This window comes from Dipodomys ordii, unplaced genomic scaffold (genome assembly GCF_000151885.1).
Source record: "Dipodomys ordii isolate 6190 unplaced genomic scaffold, Dord_2.0 Scaffold90, whole genome shotgun sequence".
NCBI lineage: Eukaryota > Metazoa > Chordata > Mammalia > Rodentia > Heteromyidae > Dipodomys > Dipodomys ordii.
The window spans coordinates 7830383-7857417 of record NW_012267306.1 but is presented as its reverse complement, the minus strand read 5'-3'; the positions used below and the strand labels follow the sequence as shown (position 1 = coordinate 7857417).

The following is a 27035-nucleotide window of genomic DNA, read 5'->3' as shown; positions in this document are numbered from 1 at the left end:
AAATGAAATTAAAAACATAGCAACTTTTCAGGGTTTTCTATTACTCCAATTTATCCTATTTTTCCCAGATATTTTAATCTAGTCTCTATTAAACTTTTGCACTTGCAAAGCTTTTCAACCTGCTGATTCCAGGAGATTCTGAGATAGCTCACTGGATGCTAAGCACACAGTGCTCCTTTAGAATGAGTTGATAGAGTAGGTTTTGGAAAGTATCAATTATGTTTTACATCTGAATGAAAATTAAATGCCTTCATTTGTTTGCTCAGCTGTTCCTGGAATATTGTATAAATTGGGTCTAAAATGCATGTGTTATTGATGTAACTGCCTTGCAATCCTTTACAGGCAGTATTACTCTAAATAGGCCCATTATTCCTAAATGCACTGCAAGTTGATTTAGCACTAAAGTGTTTCAAAAGCAAAACCCTTTTGAACTGGATTGGAAAGATAACCCTATACTGAAGAGTTCATGTAAAAAAATCAGCATATGTCAGGCTTTTATGTCTTTTGAATATTCAACAAGCTATAGATAAGCTATCTTAAGAAATAAGATGACAGGGCTGAGGTGGTTCATGCCTATAATCTTAACTATCCAGAAGCCTGAGATCAGAGGATCACAATTCAATGCTAGTTTGGCAAAGTTTGTGAGACTTTTATCTGTAATTAACTGGCAAAAGCCAGGTGTGGAAGTGTGGCTCAATTGTTAGAGCACCAGTACTAAATGAAGATGCTGAAGGACAGTGTCCTGGCCTGAGTTCAAGCCCCATATTAGCATAAAACAAAAGATAAATAATCAACAACAACAATAAAAAAGAAATAAGACATAGAATTTGGTTCAATCATTTTAAAGCAAATTCTTTCTATAAGTAGTTGACAATAAGTAACACTGACTTGCAAGGTTAACTTTTGAAAAAACATTTAAAAAAGTATACTCTTCATGATAAAGAGAAGCTGATGCTCTACTGACTTTAACTAGCTGGTTCAGAATCAGAAAAAAATAAGATCCGAATTCAGATATCTGATTACAACTCACAGTGAACTATCAGCTACGTTTTAGCTCTTTAATGCTATTTTGAATAGCATTAGGTTGAAATCAGAATTTCTTGACATTGATTCAAATGCCAACTTTCTTTTACCTCTTATTGCTTGCTAACATTTTTACTCTAAAATGGAAATTTTATGGCCAAGAAACATTTTTCTTTCTCTCCATTGATAGGGATTTAATTTTACTCAGAACAAAAATGTGTTTGAAGTGAGAGAAACCACTGAAAAGAGGGGGTCCTGTTGTTTGAGTTGGTGATGGGCTGGACAGGTTAATTAATTAATCTTGAGATGTTGATACACTGGACAGATTAATTAATTAATCTTGAAATGATGATGGACTGGACAGGTTGAAATTCAAGAACTGATATAAAGTTTGTATATTCAGTCGATTAAGAGCACAATGAACATGGTCCAATGTAGAAAACATGGGAAATTAACAGGTTGGTTAGCATCATATATGTCTTTAAAAAACTATCCAAGGGTGTCAGGTATAAGGATGATCCTAACTCTGAACTTTGCATATTGACCTTGTTAAAAGTATCACAGTGTCCAAGTTAACCTTTCTATTGTATTTTATTTTAAAGGAGATGATAAAAGGTTCAAATAAAATTATAGAAATCGTTACATTCCTTTGTTTTCACAGTATATATCTATTATGTTGTGTTGTTTTTTTCTTCTCTGCAAAATTAAAGTTTGACAATGAAATATTCCAATTGCTAGAACTTTTCCTGATAGAATAGTTGAAAGTAAATAATGCTCTAAACTCTGTTCAAATATGTTTTGTTTACTTGAGTGTCAACGATATTATAATGACAATATGCATAGCAAAGAACATAGAAAAAACTAGGGCAGTTTCTGTGCAAGGAGAGGTATTTCTAGTTGCAAACAAACTTTTCACAAAACTGAAGATTGCTAAGAAATTATTTCTATCCTAGAACAATATTATTTACTTATAATTAGATGTTTGGGATTGATAAGGAATTCTTTTCAAGATACTTTCTTTTTTTTCTTAGTGGTACGTGGTTTTGAACTCAGGGACTCACATGTTCTAAACAAATTATATACTCCTGAAGCAATACCTTGAATTCTATTTGTTTTTTTTCAGATAGGGTCTTGCTTTTTGGTAAGGCCAGCCTCAGATCATGAACCTATCTATATCGCTGCCTTCCACCTATGCTAGGTTTACAGTTGTAAACACCACGTTGAACTTATTTGTTTGTATAATATCATTCTAAGTTTTTTTTTGCCTGTGCGGTCCTGAACTGTGATCATCATTATCTACTCACTTTGAACATCTAAGATTAGAACATGTGCCAGCACCAAAAATATATTGCAACAGAAATCTCACATATAAGTTGATTGTGTATTTCTCTGGAAAGCAGAAAATACTAACAAAAAGAAGAGAGATTAAATATTTTACAGGCAAGAATGTTGACTTTCATTATTTCATGATTTTGTTGAAGGTCATTTTAACAGTTCAGCTTAAATAAAATTCCTATTTATAAATTGGAGTGTGTGTGTGTGTGTGTGTGTGTGTGTGTGTGTGTGCACGCACATGCATGTGCCACGCTTATGCGCACATTGGTTCTGGAGCTTGAACTCAGGGACTCAGTAGTGTCCTTGAAATTTTTGCCTAAGGCTAGAGTTCTACCTCTTGAGCCACAGATGCTCTTCAAACTTTTATTTTTTCAAGCTTGTTGGAGGTAAAAGTCTCAAGGACTTTCCTACCCTGGCTGCCTTTAAATCACAATCCTAGCCTCCTGAGTATCTAGGATTTACAGGTGTGTGCCATCAGCACCTTGTTGGATTTTTAAAAAATATATCAAAGTACAAAAGCAAGATAGGATATATAAACTTAAAATCTAGAGATATGAAGAATAAAAATTTACTAGAATACAGTTTAACTAAAAAATATGCATATTTTGTTCATTAAATCCCTGAAAAATAGAGAGAGAGAAAGAGAGAGAGAGAGAGAGAGAGAGAGTATTTCTAAAATGTCTTCCCTAGACTTTAAACAATTCCACAAAGTAAACTTTAATTACACTAATAGATAATAAGTCAGTCCTGGAAACACAAAGTAACCTGAAATTTACATATTCTCAGGGGTAAGGTTTTCAAGATTTATCTCTGTGCTACCAAAAGTTAGTACCATCCTTGTCCCATGACCCACAGACACGCATATGCCCCTCCTCCTGATAAATGGGCTCTGTTTGATTATGTCTATCAACTGAAGGGTGTAAATAAAGAAATCAAGATTAATTTGAATAAGAAAGTCTAAAAATAATTTTACATTTCTCAGGGTAGTATACTGTTGTGTCTCATAACTATATTAGTAACAGGTGGCAATATACATCTTCAAATGTGCACAACTGGTAACCTTTTGTTTTTCTACTAAGGGTACCAGATTAGCAGGATAAACTGCTGCCATTACAAATCTATATTCCCATTCTCTAGTTGCATACTCTAATCCTGCACATCTTGTGGAAGGCCCTTATAATCTATAGGGTCCCCAATTTCTATTTTGTATTAATATGGTTTCATTAATTCATTTATAAATGTTGATTACAAATAAACCTTAGGCTCTGAAAATGAACACAAAACAGCAATTTATAAATCCACTCACTCCCCAATGCCAATTTGCTTATGGAAACTACATCCATTCTGTAGTGGATATCAGTCCATTTGGATAATTGTTTTGCTAAAATTTATAGGCTGAAGTTTCAATGTGCTTGTTCCCTGAGGGAACTCATGTGTTATGGAAAAGGCTAAGAATTAGTTTTCACCCTACATCCAATATAAACTATAAATAAGGGCAGAGTGCTTGGGTTAAGAAGCCAGAATGAGAGTTTTTACTAATTTGGAGTTTTTAAATCAAGGGTTTGTAGACATACCAACTAAAGATATCTCATTTTGAGCTTAGCTAATTGAAATCAATAAAATACTATTAACAATAATAGGTTGACCACAGAGCTTCCACTATCCTATTTCATTACATGCCCATCTCTAACTCTCTAATCTCTTGGTGAATTAGAGGTTATTCCTGCTCCTTTGCTGATAGGAAACTCAGAAAGTCTGTTAAATATTCCAAGCAATTTAACCAAAATTTCATTAAATATATATATGTACATATATATATATATATATACATATATATGAAACTGTCACATTTTACTTCACTTTGTCTTCACATTACTACTGAATACTGAGCCAATGTGGACTGCCCTGGTTTAGAAATATAGGGTTAAGAGAAGTTTTGGGAAGATTTTGCCTACCAATTAATGTTGAATTCATTGAAAACATAATCCAACACATTCATTTTACAGATAAACTATCTGAACTGCCTGGAGATGAAATTATTCTCTAATACAAATCTTTAAAAATATACCACTGGATACAGGTGGACCTGTTGCAACAATGAGAAGTACAAGTTGTCATGTCCAAAACGAGCTTTACAACGTTGGTGCGGGGGGGGGGGGGGGGGGGGGGGGGAAGGAGAATGATTGGGATGGGGGGGAGGGGGGAGGCTGGGAAGGGATGTGAAGGGTAAACAAAGGAGGAGGCTGCAATGCTTGGTAAGAAATGTACGCATTATCCTGCCCATGTAATTGTAACCCCTCTGTACAGTATGTTCACAAATAAAAAAATATATATATATATACCACTGAAGTTGAAAGACTAGACCTAATGAGTTGTTTACTTTCTGCCAATTCAAATTTATTGTGCAGTTATAAATATCCCAATATGAGTTGACCCCCAAAATAATTTCTCTTTGAAGTCTCACAAATAATTTATGCCAAAACGTGTCAGTTCAAATGACACCTATTGTCTAGCTTTGTAAAAGAAACATCAGATATAATCTCTACATTACACCCCTTCAGTTCTTTCATTTCCTATTTGTTGTAGCTTCAACTTCAATACCTCAGAAATTTACCTGTGTTCTATGGCACCGAACACAAAGGGACAACCATCTCTATATTTCTTAAGTGTGCAGACTAGGAGTTTATAACAAATTTGCTACTATTAATATGAAATCTTCAAATTTACTTTTGCCAAGAAATGATTTAAGAAGATACGATGAAACAACTTGTGAATGTGATTGAAATGTCTTTATTACTCTGTCATCCAGAATGTATTTCATTGAATGAAATCACAAAAGCTACATTTAGTTCCAGCTATACCATCAAGTGTATGTGTGTGTGTGGGGGGGGGGGAAGATTTGCAAGGGGGAGGAGTTTACTCATTGAAGTAATGTATATAAATAATATAAAAGGGTAAAACATAGATTTCATCATTAAGAAAACAAAATTTGAGCCAATACTATCTTTTTCATGTATTTAGATTTAAAGTACATTGAAAGTTTCAAGGTTTATTTTGACTAGTGTCTGGCTTCTAATTGACAAGCTAATTAGAAAGGTATGTTAGATTACTTGTCCATACCAAATTCAGCATGCAGTTGTCCTGGGGGATAGATACACACTTGAACTTGTTGACACTTGAAATTAAGCAGCACTCACCCGAAAAACTGTCATTTCTTCAAGCAGAACTTCTTCTAAATCATGCCATGTCTCCTTAGGAATTGAGACTACTTTAAGAACGGTACCAATATCTTTGGAAGAGAGGAAAAATAAAGGCTATCACTTAAATAGATCTTAACAGAAGTTAGAGCTAATGAAAGAAATTGAGATGTGTCCCCCCCGAAAAAACATTTTGACTTGCGTCTTCCTTTTAATTTGTTTTGTTTTGTCAAAATATTAGAATGCATTTCAGGCAATTCTACATGTGATCAGCTATAAAGACAGATATGCTGGATTCATACATTGTTTTGGTGAATGGCAACTCCTTTGTACAACTACCTAAAGATAATAAAAGGTATTTTTAAAAGCCCTGAATTTTAAGAACTATATTCTATTGAAGGTTTTATCCTGAAACCATGTGATTGTAAAATATAACATTATTAGCACTCCAGAAATTGGCATGTTGGAGTGAATTTCTGTATTATTAGTTTCAAAATCTCATTAATTGTGAAGTATCTCAGAAGAAAAGAAAACTAGCTATAATATCAGTCTGATGTGGTAACAGGTTTTCCCACTTCTATTATGAAATGACTGTGCTCTGTTAAAGATGAAATATAGATGAAAAAATATGTAGGAATGTTGTTTAGCACTGGGCAGTCAGAGCCTGGCTGCTTATCCTGTCGCCTGAAACTCTATAACACTGGAAGCCCTTAAAGAGAAATTACACAGTGAGGAAAGACAATAACATGATTCCTCAAGATAACCACTCAGCACTACGTATTACAGTAATTTTTCACTAATGCACCCAATGGTAAATCAATTTTAAGGCATAGAAGACATTTCAAATTCACCTAGTTGAGTACATTTTGTAGATATACCAAACAATTAAAAAATTTTCATTATTGATCATTTTAATGGTAGGAGTTATCACATTTATTCAGCTACTTAAAATAATATTAATTTTTCAAATTGTCTGTATATTCTACTGCTTGACAGAAGGGTCTTTTTAAACTAAAAATTTGACTTTTCAATATCCCATTTCTGGGTAAATTTGATCAACAATTGTTTATTAGCTTCAAATGGCTTATTTTCATCAAATTTAACAGAATATTTTTGAGTACACCTTACAAGAAAGAACAAGTTACCATAACAAAAATAACTCAATGTACTTAGACCATTGACAATGATTTTTATGGTGATCAATAAAGGCTACCAGTTTATCTCTTGTACATTTTAACAGTCTCTTTTAAGACGATCCTTTTATGTTTACAAGACTCTAGACTACTCATAACACCAAAGATTAAAGGGAAATTAAGTTAATCTACTCAGTGCTTATGATCAGATCTCTAGTGTCTAAACATAACTTTATCTGTACTTCAGATCAAGTTTATGGAGTAATATTTCAAACATTTTCACACAAATTGAATCAGATTACTCAACTAAGATCAATATGCTATGATGTGAAACTTAGTTAAGAGATAAAATTACTGTAATCAATTTACTTTGCTGACAACTGACCCTGGTCTGTATTGACCTACAGCCGTCCACACCATCAGACCTTCAACATTCTCATGAAATTGGTGCCTTTAAAGACAGTTTGTGTCAGAGAAGGATTAAAAGCTTGTGACTGGCTGTCTTTGGTAAAATTCCTTAAAGCAAATTTGTTGCTTTGAGGGTGGATAAGAGGTTTTTGGAGAAGTTTTAAGCCAAAAGTGAAGAAACATATATATATACATATATATATACATATATATATATATATGAGAAACTGACCATCAATTATAATTACTGTATAGAAAGATTCAATTTTATTTGCATTGGCAGATAAAATAATGTTTATTGAAGAAATACTATATAATCATATATTTTCTAGCAATCTGAAGTTGGTGCTAATAATCCATTGACTTGGGGCCTTGAATCTCCTTAGGAGTCTTTTATTTCATAGAGTTTCTTACCTGTGAAAATAGATTGTAATGTATTGCTCAGAATTTAACACTGTTAAACCTGATAGCATAAGTGTTTCATAACTTTGTTATAAAACTTTAATTCTTTAAAGCACTGCACAGTTGACATTCTTTTGTAGTTAACATATTATTTTTGTGTTTCTCACCAAGGAAAAATAAACGTTACTATATAAGGTTCCAGTGGAGAAATCACTTCATTTCCCATTGATTTATGTAAGTTAACAAGTTAATGGATGCTAGAAATGTACTACCTTGAAATCTGACCTTACATAGCAAGTTTCAGATTTATAAACGATACTTTTCAAAATAGTATTACTAGTAAAAGGAGCCAAGGAAAATAAAATAATACATCATAGTAATAATATAATCAATTCTGAAAACACTCAGAAATTTTTGTTTGCAATTATAGTTACTAAAAAGTCAATGTTAAAATATTTGTAGATGTGTCTAATGATAGATTGATCCTTTTTTCTTTTTCTTTTTCTCCACTAAGTGGTAGAAAAAAATGAACAAATCTTGATAATTTTGTTTTTTGGAAGTTCTCATCAGATGACAATTTTAAGGTTCAGACAATTTTGCATTCGATGACTATTACTGATTCACATGTAAGTTTCAGATATGGTTAGAGCAATATAAATTTTTTCCCCAAAGTCATTGATCACAAGAGTTTAATTCAGCTCTCAACAATAATTGTTCACATAATCTTTGCTTGATTTTCATGTAGTTCCATGAAACTGAAAGGTATTTTCAATTAATATGTCTTTACTTTTCTAAAAGGATAATGAATTAGTAATACTTAGAATTTTAGCCTTTGATGAGAGATGAACAGTATCTTGAAAATGTCTTCAATATTTAATATGGTTAATCAGTAAAAGATAGTGTTCTAGAAGAAAATGCCCAACAGAAGCTACACCTTTACCTGTTCCAATAAACATGACATCATACTGGCCATCTTCTGCATCCACTCGATCTACCACAATTTGAGTAAACTGATAATTGACATCTGTTTTGATCATTATCGGACGGTTGTTAATAGGAAAAACTGGATTGTACATAGCTGGATGACTTCGTGCAAAAGTTATAACATCATCAGGAAGGTCCTTTGTCGAGTCAAATCCACCAAATGTTTTACTTGGACACTATGAAGAAAAAGACAAGGAGAATACTTTTTATTTAACCCCTAATGAATAGGACCAGGAATTACATAATAGTGCATGACCTCAGTGGTTTAGGAATCTACCTGTGATTATTGTGTTACTTATATTTTACATTAATAAATTCAATCAACAGTCATTAGTGATTAATATATTGTTAATATTAACTGAAATTAGTAAATGTAAACATCAGTACTTATTTCTTAAGCATATAACTTCTGGGTTTTTTTTTTGTTGTTTTTTGTCGGTCATGGGGCTTGAACTCTGGGCCTGGGCACTGTCCCTCAGCTTTTCAGCTCAAGACTAGCGCTCTACCACTTGAGTACAGCGCCACTTCCAGTATATAACTTCTGAAAGGAATTATGTCACCATTTCTTCTGAAGAACTTGCAAATTCCTCCCATGTATCAGTGTATAGGAAAAGTCTGAGGCTTTTATAACTACACAACCAAGTTGTATATATACAGTGGTATTTGATATAATAAATAGAATAGAATAGAATAAAATTAAAACTAAATGGAAGTAATGATTGGATTGGAGAAAGTCAGAATGATTTTCTAATCCTGCAAACACCTGAATCACAGGGTAACTGTGATGACCAACTAGAATGGAATGGACATCATGATTAACCCAAAGTGATATCGGCCCTACAAGTCATAAAAACTTCATTGTTGTGTGCTGGCATAATGTCATCTCAGGAGAGCAGCACTCAATATAAGGCAGCCAAGCAGAAATGAGGAAACTGTAATGTGGCTCATTTCTCCACATTTAATTATGTGGTACACATATTCATAGATACAGTATCTCCAATCTCATGCTTTGTGCTTTCACACTTAAATAATTTCTGCCATTTAATGTAAGAGCTAGAGAGACAAAATGTAATTAAGAGAAGATACTGATCTTACAAGAAGCTTAGAATTAGAAATCAATTGTCTCTGACATTACCTTGAAAAAAACATTAATAATTCATGAAGAATGAAGTAGATCTGCTTGAAATGAGATTATATATGCATCTATATTTATGTTTGTATTTTTCTAAGAGTATACACAATACAATAATATAATAAAAACGTAACAATTTACTTCTGTTTTTAAGTGGATTATCAAATCATTTAACTTTATGATGATATCAAATCACTATAGAAAACCCTTAAAGAAGCAACAAAACCTATCTAATGATGTTTAAAATTATTTGTGTGCATCTTTACTATCAAGTAGTAAAAATAGGTTGCAAAATGTTAATATTCTATTATCAAAATATAAAGCAAGGGGTTTTATTTTAGTTCTCTGTACAATTTATCTTCTTGCTTTACTGTCTTTTTACTCAATACAGTCTAACTAATATACAGAAATAATAACATCGTTTCAGAAGCCTGTGATTTTTTTTTCGAGTCATGTTGATGGAATGACACTTTCTCAGTGGGTACCTTTTAGCACTAATAAGCCTGTCCAAGTGAATTTTATTCAGAGTGAGATGTCATCTCTGACTCCTCGATTAGGTAACTCTTCCCTTGTCCTCTTTCTAACACTTAGTGTTTTTGATTTATGTCTCATAACAAGTACCTGTGAATAACACGAGTGTACTGAACTTCCTGAACTAACTACTAGAGCCATTACTTACCTCTCTACACTCGCACTCTACACTGATGAGATACAATACTGGCCATTGAAATCTGTAGTTATATAAATAAAGTTTTTACTATATCTATATCTCCCTATAAAATTGTCTTTAGAATCTACAGAATAGCAATGTCTACCTTAGTTCTACTTGCTATTTTTAGTTCCTCATTGTATAGATTCAGATGAAACACTGAATTTATATCCGTTTCTCAAAATAATAGCAAATGGAGTTCTACCAAGCATGATGAAGTGAAGTTGATTCCTATTTAGCACAAACTTACTTTCACCAATCAAAAGTAGGAATATAAACCTGTTAACTCCATTAACATGGAGTTAATATTTATTTTTCATACAAAACCGATTTGGCTTCTTGTAACCAATAGATATTTCATCTTAGTGATTATTCTGAAATTCTACTTTAGCTTTGGTTACAAGATTAATCAGCTAGCAGCAACCATTATGGAGCACATTTCCACTACATCTCACTCATAAAAGAAGTCTGCCCATTTGGTTCCTATTTCCCAAATCTATTGCTAATAAAGTCAAGCATTAACATTTAAATTAATATGTTGAACGGATAACTCAAAACAGCAAAGAACTTGTGAGATTCTATGGGATCACACACACACACAAAATCCTTCTCTTTTATTTATAATCATGGAACTTTTGTTTGACATTATCTGTAGTTAATGTTTTCACCTGCATTTGTTTGTTACATTGGCAGAAAAAAATATTCATTTCATCTGTTAGATGTCCAAACTACTTACAGTTCCTGGCCGTGGATAGGGGACTCGCCCTTGATATGGCACCCACTGGTAGTTGGGACCATCTCTGTGAGCATAGGGGCCAAGGAACACCCTCCGTACATCACTCATACTGTACATGCACACAGCCGACCCCTTGAAGATGTTGCTGAAAAAGAAACCCCAAAGAGGTACTCAATACGGCATGAAAATGGTTATAAACTTTCAGGTATTAATAAACATAACATGTATATTTTTTCTTTTTTTATTAATAAGTTTTTTTATTGGGTAAATGCTGTACAGAGGGGTTACAATTACTTGAACAAGGCAATGAGTACATTTCTTATAAGCATTGTTGCCTCCTCCTTAGTTTCCCCTTATAGAGTTTACATACACATATGTAAACTCTATTTATCAAGGATATTGTTTGGAATGATGTTATCTCATTTGTATTGTATCAGTGCACAAGAAAATAAGCTTATGATTTCTCAAAACTAGAAAGCATGAGTGACATATTTATTGTTCATAGAATATACATATATATAGGCTCACATCAAACAAACTATGTACTGGAGAAATTAATATTTGATTTTTGGTGTACTATGAAAATAGAATATACACTTTGTATAATTCTTAATCAAAATTATTGAAACTGGTGAACTTCTAAACAAAAATGTTTAAGTAGAGATTTTGTAAACTGAACCTGATAGAGAATGAGTTTTCTGAATTGAAGCATGTGTGATTTTGTGTGTGTGTGTGTGTGTGTGTGTGTGTGTGTGTGTGTGTGTGTGTGTGTGCACGCATGCACATGTGTGCTGGTACAAGGGTTTTGAACTCAGGGCCTGGTTGCTGTACCTGATTATGTATGTATGTATGTACATATGTATGCATGTGTGTATGTATGTATGTATGTTTGTAGCTCAAGTCTCACACTCTATCACTTGAGCCTCAGGTCCACTTCCAGCTTTTTTGGTGCTTTTTTGGGTCTTGTGGACCTCTTGTCCAGGCTGGCTTTGAACTTCTTTCCTTAGATCTTAGCCTCCTGAGTATCTACAATTAAAGGTCTGAGCCACCAGTGCCTGGCTTTACCTTTTTACCATTTTAAGCATTAAAGTCACAAAAATATACTAGATCAAATAACTAAGTTTGACATTTGTGAAGGCACTTCAAATATTATCTCCTTCCAATCCAGACAATAGCTTTAAGTGAGTAGTTATTATGCCCTGGTAAAAGTGGATAATTATACCAATTATTCACATCATTCTACTAAGCAAATATCAGGTAAGTGAAGTAAACTGAAAGTCTAGCTGTCACAGCTTGCATTTGAATGTAGTAAGACAAATACAGCTTATGTGAAGATATTAAACAGCTGTGCACATTGACAATATGGAATTCTTATCTTTTAACTGATCTCTCCCCATAGAAAACTGCCTATAAATCAGACCAAATAAAAACCATGTGTTCCTAAGAGTTTATTATTTGAAACTGCTCCATGTGGGTGCTGCTAGGAAGACCACAAGTGTCCTGAGGGAAGGAGCTTGTAAGTGCTGTGTCAGGCTAGCTTCTCTCCAGCTGTATCAATTACTGAGCACAGGGTTGTAATTTACAATAAATACTAATAGGATTTAATGTTTTGATGATGGTTCTAATAACAAATTAACCTTTGTTAGATTCATCATCTTTTAACCCAATGTTTATGGTAGATACCCCTTATTGCTCTATATTTTGCTAGTACACTGTTAAAATCAGACAGCATCCAAAGGCTTTCTGACTATCATGTATAGCTTTTATGACTAGTTCACCAATACACATCCATTGGAGAGGTAACACTGTCTTATCCATGAAGTCAGTGGAAAATAAGTTGGGGATCCTTACAATTGGTGTAGCATTAACATGACTGTAGGACTTGTGAAAACTGGAAATTTAGCCTATATAATCTATAGAATTCTATAGAACAATTCTACAGAATCTATAGAATCAGACATTCTGGGAGATCATTGGATAAATATGAATTTTTGTTGGCATTATTTTTCTAATTTAAATTGACTTCTTTGGCTGACTACAAAATACAAGGACCTGAACTTTAATATCCTCTCTAAGTGGTTCTGGAGCATACTCAAATCTAAGAATCATTGTCAAAGGAAATGGAATAATGAATACATGCTTAATTTGCACAATCTTTAGATATCTTGTATATAGAATCAATAAAAATATGTTTCTTAATTGTACATGTAAATGCTTTTCATAAGACAGGGGCTTCGTATGTAGTTCCCATGATGGAATTACAGGTATGAACCATCATAACCAGAGTATTAAAGTTTAAATTAGAGGAAAACATCTAAGCATTTACAATGGCTTCAATGGTCACAGAATAAACCAGTATTGGACACTGCAGATAAATGTTCTCTATATGCTCTCATGGACACGGGAGTAACTGTAGTTCTTTTGATTTTTAATTCAAGTTATTTTTTTTTACTTAAAATGTGGCACCAATAGCCCTGTCTAAATTCATATGAAGACACATATTTATTTCAACAAGTTCAGGTAATGTGAAATTTATGCTGAAAATAACGATGAGGAGTTCGTTTTCAACACAGTGTCTTGTACATATAATTGTTACAATGGGTCAACCTGTATTCTTTTTTTTTTTTCAACCTGTATTCTTATTTAAACATTTTGTTCTTTCCCTTCCCCTCCCCAGATTAGAAAAATTTATAAACAAGATGCAGGGCACCGGAATCAAATACAGTGAAAACAGGGGTTATACTGTGGGGGAAGAACATACAAAAGAAACAAAAAGAATCACATAATATTTAATAAATACGTTAAAAGCAATAACAAGAAAGAAAAAACACTGGTGTCCCAAACGAACTTTACAACTTGGGAGGGGGGCGAGGGAGGAGTTGGGGAGATGGGGAGGGAAGGGATGGTAGGGGAGAAACAAAGGAGGATGTAACAATGCTTGATAGGAAATGTACTCATTACCTTACTCATGCAATTGTAAGCCCTCTGTATAGTATTTTTTCAATATAAAACACACACACATATATATATATATAATGGTGAAGAGATAAACAGGAAAAAATCTTGGGAAGAAGAAGAGCAGGCTGATAAAAAGGAAAGAGGGGATGGAAGGAGGAGAGAGAGATGAACAGCAGGATGAATAGAGCAGGAGGAGGAAGAAATGAAGTCTGTGTATTAAACAATACATTGTAAAAACTATATAAACTTAATGCTCAAATTTGTGTTACTTGGTTTTATGAGATTTTGTTGTTGTTGTTGGTGGTGGTGTTCGTGGGGCTTGATCTCAACTCCTGGGCACTGTCTCTGAGCTCTTTTGAGCAGGCTAGTACTCTACCACCTTGGGCCACAGCACCACTTACGGTTTCCTGTCTCAGATCTCAGCCTGCAGAGTAGCTTGAATTACAGGCATGAGTCACGGGCACCCAACATGCATTCTTTTTATACGATAACATCTGCATTACAAGGTGACCAGTAAAAGCTAAGTTGTGGCTCAAAAAAGAGAATAATTGGATTTATAAAGAGAGTCTATTTACCAACTTTAAAAGCTATATAGCCAGGAGAGTAGTCCATGCATGTAATTATTGCTACTCGAGAGGCTGAGATCTGAAGATCATGGTTCAAAACCACCTCTGGAAGGAAAGTCTATGAGACTCTTATCTCCTATTAACCACCAGAAAACTGGAAGTGGTGTAGCTCAAAGTCGCAGAGTGTTAGCCTTGAACAAAAGAGCTCAGGGACAGTGCCTATGCCCTCAGTTCAAGCCCCATGACTGACAAAAACAGAAATTTAAAAAAAAACACAAAAAACAACTAAATATTTAAAATATAGTCATTTGTATTAGTTTCACTTGAGATCATTTTACTTGTAGTAAGCCTAAAAGTGTGTACAGCAATTCTATAGTCTTTTCAATGCAGGAAAATGTGTCTGACTCTATGGAAAGTGGAGCACAATGAATAGAAAGGGCCAGAAGTTGCTCTGATGTTTCCCTATCTACTCTCTCCGCGGGTACTCATGCAAACCATTAGGTTTGAAAGAGGACTTGCTTCTCAGCGACATTGTTAGTGTCTAAGAACATCTCACTTAACTTTCATCTCTTCCATTTAGATATTGATGTAAGTAATGAAGAGATGAAGACAGGAAACTTTCAATTATATGTGTATATACATATTGTTATTTTGCTTGTTGTAATAACATGTAATTAAGAAAAAATATATGACAAGGCATTTTAATTGTGCATGTGCACATTATTTATAATTATAAAATATGTGTATTATATATATCCATTCTAAATTAAGTCACCCCACTTAATTTCTGTAGTCATGTCAGGACAAACTTGTACAAATGTAGATATCAATTTTTATGAAATTCTATACTTAACTCAAATATTTAAACTGTAACCATGCATAGAATATGGCATATTCTTTCTAAACTGCTTCATCTTTCTTTCTTGTTAGATTGATGACATTCTTCCCTGAAATAATTTCTTTGTATGTTCCTTTGTTTGGAAAGTTTTAACAAGGATTTATATTAGTATAAGGGGCTTAAAGTAGGGGGAAAATGAAAAAAAATGAGACAAACATTTCCTAATAACTGACTTTAACCACCCAAGTGTGTATGATAGTTCAAAGATGATTAAAGCAGCATTCTTTACAGGATTTCATTTTCACAAATTTCAGATACTTGGAAAACAAGTAAATAAATGCAGTTTCATGAACATAGTAGTGAAAGGTCTTTACCTTGATGTTGTAAACACTGCATAGACAATTGGATTTTTGGGATCTTTAGAGTTCATTAGGAATACATCCTCTGTTTGAAAACAAAATTAGGGAGAATTGAGTTTGCTGTAGTTGTGGCAAAGTCTGCACAAAGTCCTGTGGAAAAACCACCAGCTACTTACGTAGTTCATCAAAGTGGGTGTCAATGCCATTGGGACCTGGCACAGAGCAAACGAGCCTGGCTTTGAGAAAGGTAGTCCATTTATTCACCAGGCTCCTGTGTCCTCCAAAGTCATTCTGGCAGGAGAGGAAACCAGAGATCTATTATAGAACATAGTGACTATAGTTCATAATAGTTGGTTATGTTATTTAAAATTGCCAAGAGTAGAATTTAAGTATTCTTACCACAAAGGATCATAATAACTATGTGAGGTAATACATATCTTAATTTGCTTCAGTTAGCCATACCACAATCTGTACATAATTTAAAGTAGCATGCACATGAAAAATACGTGCAATTTTTATTGTAATGAAAGAATTAGAATTCATTTCCTTTTTCATTCTATTACTATGTTTTGATGAGCAACTGTTGCTGCTGTGTTGGTTTGGTTTTTCTCTTCCCTCTTTCCTACTTGCTAGTCATTTTATGAAATCTTAACCAACCTATGCAGCCTGGCTCACAGTATTTGTAATGCAATAGGCATTTAGTATTTATTGAGTGGATAGTAAAGGTATGCTTTATATTCTGAAAATATATCCTCTCAATAAAGCATCTTGGCATCAAATAATTTTAAAGCTTAAAGTGTTGAAGCAATTTATACTTTACAAATAGCATGTTAGGAAAATATTTGCACAAACCTTCATAAAGGAACCTCATTCCAGAGAAAATATTTTGACAGTGTCTCTACTCACTGCAAATAAAACTTAATTTTAGTTTAATGGTAGCAATAAATTCTATTACCAAGGTACATGTTTACTAGCAATTATTGTCTTTAAAATGGTATTTATGTGCATGTAGAAACATATGTCCTTCACAAATAGAATGCTGATTTATATTTTACTTACCCAATTTCTTCTATATTATGAATCTGTTTAACCTCTGTAAATAATACTTTTTAAATGTTTGAAAGTTTTTGAGGAAAAGGCTCTCATTCCTTACCTAGCGATTATATATTATCAACAAATTTGAAAAGCCTAGAGATAGCTGGATCATGATTGGTCAGGAAAGAAGTCACCATAAATACAGATTTATAAAAAAAGGATATTAAATAAGGACAACATCATATTTTAATGGAGCTGGCTTTATGATTTTTATTAGTTGAAAGATGATCTACTAAACCTTCCTAGTTTATTTTATTCCCAGTGTGGATATTGCCACTCTTTGTACTGCAAAGAATGAGGTAGCACTTCCAGCATCTGTTCTCATTGATAATATTGATTCATCCTTAAGTATGTCTGGAGAAAGTTTTATTCTAGGTATTTAGTTTAGGTATCTAATGCAAAAATAATTCTGATGAAAAAAAAATAATCCTGATGCCTTGTTACTCAATTGAATTACCTCAGAAGGATAAAGCTCTACGGTTTAAAATTTTATGTTTGTTTGTCTATGTATGAATACACACAAGTATACAGACTAGCGCAGTTAACTTGTAAAAAAACCTGTAATTTTCTCTCTCTTAATATTAAATTAATATTTCAATGAGTATTCATCTAAAATCGACTAGATGTAGGAATTATACTAAATCTGAAAATAGCAAATGATATAGACTACCTAATGGTATTTTATATCTTTATAACCAGGAAAAAGTTTTTTTTTACATGCTAGAATATCATTTGGACAAAATCAATGTGTCATTCTAAAGTAATTAAATAACACGCATTATCACACCAACTCTACATGGGAATTCGACTTTGAAGACCTATTTAAAAGCTATGGTGATGTATTTTTAATTACTTTTAAACATTTAAGTACTTGTTATGATATGTTTTCATCCATTTCAGGTATATTTTCCATTGAAATGGTGCCTACGTGGAAAGCGAAAGTAAATAAAATTTGGACAACATCACACAAGTTTTCCTCTCTTTAGCTCACCTTGCATATCTGACCTACTCTAGCATGAGTAGCTTTTCCAGAATGTTCTCCATCAATTGCATTTTCACGGAAGAAAAAATAAACTTTGTCATCTTCAGGGTTGTCACTCTCAGGAATGAGGTGGGCACTGATGAATCTTGGATCTAAGAGGTGAATTACAGCAAACACTTTAGCTCAGGGTTAATAAATCATACCAAACACTACAGTTCATTTTTTATATTATAAGTGGGAAAAAATTGGTTTCCATCACTTCTTAATATTTATCATCTAGTAGTTTGTCTCCTATTCTCTTGTTAGTCTCTTCCTTCTTTAACCGAACACATTCTAATTGCTCATCCCTTGTCCTCTTAGAATCTTCTGGTCTCCTGAACCTCTAGTAAAATTGGATTCAAAAATCCTTTGTCCTATGTTTCTTTGGGCCTGGCTTACTTTGCTAAATATAATTTCCTCCAAATCATTCCATTTCTTAACAAATGAGGCAATGTCATTCTTTCTGAATGGAGGCATAGAATTCCATTTTTATATAGATCATATTTTCTTGATCAGTTCATCTACTGAGGGGCATCTGGGTTGGTTCCATATCTTAACTATGGTAAATAATGCTGCAATAAACATACTTGTGCTGGTAGCATTAGTATGGTCTTGTTTGTGATCATTGGTTTCCCTTATTTGCAATAACTAGTATATGTCTGGGACAAGCAGAAAAGCTCAAATAAGATGATGTTAAGCAAAATGAACCCCAAGAAAGGGACACAAGTGGTTTTTAATTCCTTGCTATTGTTTCTAACCTATTTATAAGGTACCATGTGAGTTTTGTTGCTTTCTATGTCTGTCCCCTAGGGTATAACCTCTGTTTTCACTGTATTTGATGTTGGTATAATTTGGAGGGGGGAAGGGAAAAAATGTTTAAATAGGGATACAGATTGACCCATTGCAACAATGAGATGTACAAGACGCTATGTCGAAAAACGAACTTTACAATTCAGGCGGGGTTGGGGGTGGGAAGTGGGGGTGGGGGTGTAGTTGAGGAGGTGGGATGGTAGGGGAAAAGCAAAGGAGGAGGCAACAATGCTGGATAAGAAATGTACTCATTACCTTGCTCATATAACTGTAACCCCTCTGTACAGTATTTTCACAATAAAAAAACTTATAAAAAATATCCTTTGTCCTACTTCCCAATCAATAAAGAAGAAAATATATAAACCTAGTGAATGGTTCTGTTATAAATTCAAGTGATTTTTACTATACCAAACCCACATTTAGCTAAAGAATTTTTGGGTTACTTTTAGTTTCTCACAAATGATTGACTGCCAACAACTACTTTAAAGCAGTAAGTGGTAGAAGTTTTCACTAACAGCAGGATTTTCTAAGTTAAAAATTCTCAGAAGTGGTGAAGTAAAAACAGATATTTTATGTTGAAAGCATGAATCAACAATCAAACAGTGCAATGAGATAGGAATGGAGGTAGAAAGACCACTCTACAGGCAGTCACAGACATGATGGTGACTTGGATCTGTATTAATGGTGAGGAAGGAGCACACCAACGTATCATTTGAAAGAAGAATAAGTGAGCTTCACTTGGTAATGGGATGTTGACTGTAAGAAGTGGTGAGGAAAAAAATGGATATTAATGAAATGTTTGATCTGAACAATTCTTGAAAAAAGAATCAGTTACTGAGATGGGAAGTTGAGAGGAAAGGCAGGCATGAATGAATGAAGAAGATGAGTGAATTTCAAAGCATTTAAAAGTGGCGCCTTGTGTGATAGTCCTGTAATATAGGACCAGAAGTGCTCTAGAGTGATGGGTATGAACTTCTGCATTCAACTTCCTATTTCTTGAGATAAGTTCAGATATTGACCATCATTCCTTTACTCTTTACTACCATTGGAACAATAAAATATTCAAATCTTTCTAAAATTTCCATCTATATTCTGACTTCCTGCTGATAACATAAACCTGAACCTTAACTGTGAATTTTCATTTTTGTTTTCTTATTTATTTTGTTAGTTGTGGGACTTGAACTCTGGGCCTGGGTGCTGTTCCTGAGCTCTTCAGCTCAAGATTAGCACTCTACCACCTGACCAACAGCACCACTTCTGGTTTTCTGGTGGTTAATTGGGGATAAGAGTCTCCATAACTAAGATATTGAAACAAGCCACATGTCCCTCAGTAGATGAATGCACCAAGAAAAAAAAATATATATATCACATTTTGTATGCCTCCATCAGAAAAATGGCACCACCAATTTGTTAGGAAATGGAAAGATTTGGGAATATATATCTATATATTAAGTGAAGTAAGCCAGGCCCAAAGAAACATAGGTCCCATGGTTTCCCTTATTTGCAATAACTAGTATATGTCTAGGACAAGCAGAAAGGTCAAAAGCTATGTCCATATAACCATACAAGATGGTGCTAAGCGAAATGAACAAGTTAGGGACACAAGAGGTTTCTATATTTCTTGCTATTTTTTAAATGTATTTATAATGTACCATGTGATTTGTTTCTTTTGTATGTTCTTCCCCCATGGTATAACCCCTGTTTTCACTGTATTTGATTCCAGTGCCCTGCATCTTGTTTATACATTTTTCTAATTTGGGAAGGGGAAGGGAAATAACAAAATGCTTAAATAATACAGGTTGACCCACTGTGACAATGAGATGTATAAGACACTGTTGAAAACAACTTTCCAACTTTGGTGGGGACAGGGAGGAGTTGGGGAGATGAGGAGGAAAGGGATAGTAGGGGAAAAACAAAGGAGGAGGTAACAATGCTTGATAGGAAATGTACTCATTACCTTGTTCATGTAACTGTAACTCCTCTGTACAGTATCTTTACAATACAAAAAGCGTCTCTTTAGCTGAGAATTTTCTAATGATAACTGTTTCATCCCTGACTTCCTTGGTTTTTTTCCCCTTAATCCATAAATTTGTCTTTGGTCACTTGTTATTTCCTCTCATTCCTAGAAATGGCGTCATCTTCAAGTTTTCCTTCTATTATTTCAGTATTTTCAATGTTCTTACAGCTTTATTTCTTTTTGAGAAATTATTTAGTCCTGCAGATGCAAGAATCACCAAATGAGCATCAGTCTTCCTTTTCTCTTTCTGTCTAATTGTGCCCTTCAAAATTCTACCTAAATTTTTCATTGAAACTAATTCATGATGCTTAGTAAGGAAATCACCAACTTTCTTTCAAACTCACTTATAAGTGGTGGCTTATGCCTATAATTCTAGCTACTTGGGAGACTGAAATTGATAAGGTTTTGGTTTAAAGCCATTCTCGGTAGAGAATTTCACAAAACCTCTTCTCAAAGAAGACTTAGATATGGAGGTGCCTTTTTAATGTACTAGCTACAGGCAAGGATCATTGGAGCCCAACAGGCTGCCAACGCTGTTGCTTACACTCTCTTTCCTGTTCTACATGCTCCTTTCACACATTGTTCATGTTCGTATTACAGTTTTTTTTTTTCTTGAAATAATCTCTCCTCTCTTCAGCTTATATTAACTGTTCCGTTAAGACACATATATAATGTTAAGGAAATAAGTATAAATGTGTGTAGTGTATGAATTTTGCTGAACAAAATCCAAGTGTCAAAATATGATCATGCAATGTAAGTTAAACTGTGGTAAGCTAAGATGGCAAGAAGAATGATGTTACTGTGACTAATAAGGCTAAAAGTGTTTTCCACATTGATCAATACTATACGTCATCTAGGTCACAAATTTGGCTTCAGGTTTTCTAGCGTAAGAAAGAAATGGGAAACTGTAGCCGGGAGCTGGGGCTCAAGCCTGTAATCCTACCTACTCAAGAGGTTGAGATCTGAGGATCATGGTTCAAAGCTATCCTGGGCAGGAAAGTCTGTGGGACTCTTTTTTTAAAAAATAATTTTTTATTGTGAAAATACTGCACAGAGGGGGTACAGTTACATGAGCAACGTAGTGAGTACATTTCCTCTCAAGAATTGCTGCCTCCTTTGTTTTTTCCCTACCATCCCTTCCTTCCTACCTCCATAACTACACTCCATCCCCATTCTTAAATTGTAAAGTTTTCAACATAGTGTCTTGTACTTCTCATTGTTTCAATGGGTCAATCTGTATCCCTATTTAAACATTTTGTTTTTTCCCTTCCCCCTCCCCAAATTAAACCAACATCAAATACAGTGAAAACAGAGTTATACCACGGGGGAGGGACATACAAAGCAACAAAAATCACATAGTACCATATAAATACATTAGAAACAATAGCACAAAGAAAAAAACACTTGTGTCCCTATCTTGGGGTTCATTTTGCTTAACTTCAGTGTGTCTGATCATATATATGTGTGTATTTGTGTGTGTGTGTATCATACACACATGCACACATGTGCACGTGTGTGTATGATACACACACACATATAGCTTTTGACCTTTTCTACTTGTCCCAGACATATACTAGTTATTGCAAATAAGGGAAACCATGGGACCTATGTTTCTTTGGGCCTAGCTTACTTCAGTTAAGATAATTTTTTTCAAAGTCTTTCCTAACAAATGGGGCAATGTTATTCCTTCTGATGGAGGCATAGAAGAGACTCTTATCTCCAATAAACCACTCAGAAAACTGGAAGTGGAGTTGTGGCTCAAGTGGTAGAGCATTCACCTTGAGCTAAAGAGATGAGGGAAAATGCCCAGGGCCAGTGTTCAAGCCTCACAACCGAAAAAAAAAAAAAAAGAAAAGAAAAAAAGAAATGGGAAACGTTGTTGTCAATTACATTATTCACAGTATACCTAAAGTAGAAAATAAATGAAGCTAATAATTGTCATACTAATGTTAACTAACTTTTCCACAAATTTTCTTTCCTTTGAGATCCTTTCCTTTCATTTTTTATAAATATATTACCATTCTGGAAAGTACCTCTTTTTCTACCTTCACAGATATATGTTGTTTGTATGACAGGGAAAGAAAATTTCCTTCTTTTTATATTATCCTCATTTTCATATTTGCCTTAGGATAGACATGTTTCTTCCTATATTTCCAGCTCTCTCCTTTTCAGTTTCTGCATATAATAAAGTTTCCTCTAAGCTTATTCTTCATCTTTCCCAGTGTACCACTCAAACGCATATCTCTTCCCTCCTGGCAGACGTGTTCAATCTGTTTCCCCTGCCTTTGGCCTCACCTTCCACCGAGCATGCTGTACTGTCTAGCACCATTTAGCACAACAACCATTCCCTGGTACCTGGAGCATCTACTATTAGTAGAACCTATAAAACTATTTTAATCACTTGTTTGCCTTCTCCTCTCTACTTGTTAACCGATCTCCCTGTGTTTGCTTCCATTATAAGCATAGTGTTAGGAATAATATGAAGTTCAAAAAAAAGTGAACGAATGAATTAATGAATAAACAAATATTCAAAAAAGTATACATTTATTTTTAATAAGTAATCTCAATTATTGTTTTTTTTTGCCATGAGTTGCTAAAATGTTTTGAATGGGTGGGGTTCACTGTAGATTCAAAAAGCCTTTTGGTAAAGAAATACTTAGACATGTCTCTTTAAATTGAAACTACTTTTAAGTTATTATGCAATAATTTTCAAAGCCTTTTTCTGGATGTTTATAGTCTTTGAATCTAGAAGAAGCTTTCCTTCTCTTTTTGTACTCAATAATTAATTTGGTAAAGTTAACATTCTATTTGTGATTTTTTTTCAGAATGAGAATCCATCAAGAACATTAAAATAAAGAAACCATCTCTCTTAGTTGCATTTAACTAAAAATAAAGACCAGAGGTTATCATAATCTTGAGAAACTACAAGCAACTCAGTAACTTTTCGTTTCATCAAAAACTCTCCACAGAAGAAGTTTACTCAAGTTCACTTAACCATCCTCTGTGATCAATTCTCTTTAGAAATCTACTAAAGTGAAGTAAGCCAGGCCCAAAGAAACATATGTCCCATGGTTTCCCTTATTTGCAATAACTATGATATGGCTGGGACAAGCAGAAAAGCTCAGATAAGATGATGTTAAGCGAAATAAATCCAAAGATAGGGACACAAGTGGTTTTTTCTTCCTTGCTAGTGTTTCTAACGTATTTATAAGGTACCATGTAAATTTTTGTTGCTTTGTATGTCCGTCCCCCATGGTATAACCCCTGTTTTCACTGTATTTGATGTTGGTATAATTTGCGGAGGGGAAGGGAAAAAACAAATTGTTTAAATCGGGATACAGAGCTGATGTTAGGGAAATGAACTTAAGATATGTATTCAAATGTTTTTTTTTTCTTTCATGCGATTGTTTCTAACACATTTATAAGATAAGATTATTTCTTTTTGATTTGTATGTCCCTCTCCCATGGTATAACCCCTGCTTTCACTGTGTTTGATGTCGGTATAATTTGTGGAGGGGAAGGGGAAAAACAAATCGTTTAAATAGGGATAAAGGTGGACCCATTGCAACAATGAGATGTACAAGTTTGGTGTGTGGGGGGGTGAGTGGGGAGGGTTTAGATGGTGGGCAGGGGATGGGAGGGATGGAAGGGGAAACAAAGGAGGAAGCAACAATGCTTGATAAGAAATGTACTCATTATCTTGCCTATGAACCCCTCTGTTCAGTATTTTCATAAAAAAATAAATAGAGATATAGATTGACCCATATCAACAATGAGATGTACAAGACATTATGTTGAAAACGAACTTTTCAATTTAGGCAGGGTGGAGGGGTGTGGCTGAGGAGATGGGAAGGAAGGGATTGTAGCGGAAAAACAAAGAGGAGGTAACAATGCTTGATAAAAAATGTACTCATGCCGGGCGCTGGTGGCTCACGCCTGTAATCCTAGCTACTCAGGAGGCTAAGATCTGAGGATCGCGGTTCAAAGCCAGCCCGGGCAGGAAAGACTGTGAGACTCCTATCTCCAATAAACCACCAGAAAAAAACCGGAAGTGGCGCTGTAGCTCAAGTGGTAGAGCGCTCGCCTTGAGCTGAAGAGCTGAGGGACAGCACCCAGGCCCAGAGTTCAAGCCCCAGGACCAAAAAAAAAAAAAAAAAGTACTCATTACCTTGCTCATGTAACTGTAACCCCTCTGTGCACAATAAAAAACTTAATTAGAAAAAGAAATTTAGTAAAGTTCACTGGAAATTATTCTATGCCCATTTTCTTCTATCAGTCTTCTTGCAGAGTTTAAATAACCAGAAGTCACTAGTTCGTTTTCTTTTAAAAATCTGTGTCTTATAAGCCATTTAAGCAGAGAATGCCTAGTTCCAGTCTCCAGATACAAATTCTCCACATCAATGTGGTCAAGTCCATTGAAACGAATACACACAAATAAACAGAGTGTTTAGTAATGCAAACAGCTACAGCACCTCTAATCTACTTTCCCATATTGAAATGTTTTTTACTTTGTGAAGTTTGCAAAATCCTATGTGACAACAGTTTAACAAAACCTATGAGCTTGCAGAATTTGAGATTTCTAGTTATGTGAAGGAGAAAGTTAATAGGGATGCCTATGAAAAGCTGAACATCAAAAGAAAATGGTAGGATCCATTCAAGCAAGATCAAAGTGCAGAGCTTGCATCAGCATAAAATTGCAATATAAATACTATGAAAGGTAAATAGAGCTGGAAAGGATTTGCTCATCTTGATAACTTAAATTATATGCCTCTGGGGAAGAGACATTGTCTTCTGAGATATTTTGGTACTTTTCCAATGCCCTGAGCATAGGGTGGAAGCTAAACAAATAATCACATTTAATAATCCTGGGCCAAGGCTATCATCTGAAGCATGGAATCCTCAGTCATGATAATGGCAATAAACACTGAGTAAATACGCCCCTCATTCCTCCTCTGTATCTCCTTTGCAACCCCTGACATTCCCTCACATCTCTTCCCACACATGGCATTTCTTGCAAAATCCACATTTGGCACCACCTGCCACTTGCAACAGTACCACTCTGTTGAAATATTTTTAGCAGCTGCAAATTAAACTGTCCTTCAGGTGCAATCTCACACTTAATGAAAATGACACCTTGGCACAGGACTCGTGCTGCGTTACCTTCATGATTCATTTGGCAGCTCAGGCTCATTTAAATAATGAACACAGTTTGCTGCTCTCAGCATTAGAATCGATCTGAATCTCTTTGATCCCTACTTTTTGGCCAGCATTTGACTGGACATACCCCTTCCACCAAGAGCCTCTAATGCACACCTATATATGTATTTTTTTCTGAAAGTGAATTAAATGCATTAAATAATTATTAAGCAGTTTTGAAAAATAAAACATGCAGAAATCAGGACAGGTTTAGTTTTATAGGACAGAAATTATGCATAGTTCATTAGTTAGACTAAAAAGGGTGGAATTCATGATTGCAATCTTTCTTGCACAAGTGTCACAGGCTGTGTGAGGGTCAGGACATAAAACACTCATACACTCTTCTGCTAGAGCACATGAGTAAGCCCCAGGGCAGAGTAGGAGGAGATAACCCCATTGCAGAAAAAAGCCTAAACCAACAATCTCTGAATCAGAGGCAGAACTGTCTACCTAAGGAAACAGAGGACTTTAAAATGTAGATAAGTCACAACATACAAATGCGCATTCTCATATTCTTCACACTTAGAAAAGTGATCCCACTAATATGACTATTTGTGTAGGAACCCCCTTTAAAAACCAGTACATGATGGGTTGGGAAGGTGGCTCAGTGGTAGAGAGCTTGCCTTGCATGCCTAAGGCCCTGGGTTCGATTCCTTAGCACCACATAAGCAAAATGAAAAAAGCCAGAAGTGGCACTGTGGCTCAAGTGGTAGAGCGCTAGCCTTGAGCTGAAGAGCTGAGGGACAGAGCCCAGGATCAGAGTTCAGGCCCCATGACCGAACCCAAAAAACAAACAAACAAAAAAAAACCCAGTACATAAAAAGCAAGCCCCACTTTCATTGAACATACAGAAAAACTATCTTGTAATAGGAAAAGAGTCAGAAATGGGTTGAAACCATGCTTCTTGCACTCAGTGGATGTGTAACATCAGAGTAAATCTCACAGTACAAGCCCTGGTGCTGCTAGCTCACTTGGATAACTTAAGTATACTGGTGGTAGAGCTTAGGATCAAGGTTCCAAACCATTCTGGGCACTCACATATTGGAGAATCTTATTTCCAACTAACCAGCAAACAGCCTGAAGGTGAGGCATGGCTCAAATGGTAGAGTGCCAACC

The 27035-nt window shown here is 34.6% G+C and overlaps 1 protein-coding gene across 1 annotated transcript in view; it reads right to left on the bottom strand.

Annotated features, from left to right (window-relative positions):
- The window catches only part of Sema3a (sema domain, immunoglobulin domain (Ig), short basic domain, secreted, (semaphorin) 3A), a 228431-nt gene that overhangs the window by 27690 nt on the left and 173706 nt on the right, over nt 1-27035 (bottom strand). Inside the window, exons 7-12 of the mRNA XM_013026102.1 lie at nt 17867-18009; nt 15957-16071; nt 15796-15865; nt 11060-11204; nt 8439-8658; nt 5556-5647 (exon numbers count right to left, since the gene is read on the bottom strand). Coding sequence (XP_012881556.1) covers nt 5556-5647; nt 8439-8658; nt 11060-11204; nt 15796-15865; nt 15957-16071; nt 17867-18009 — 785 coding nt within the window. The remainder of the gene's footprint in view (nt 1-5555; nt 5648-8438; nt 8659-11059; nt 11205-15795; nt 15866-15956; nt 16072-17866; nt 18010-27035) is intronic.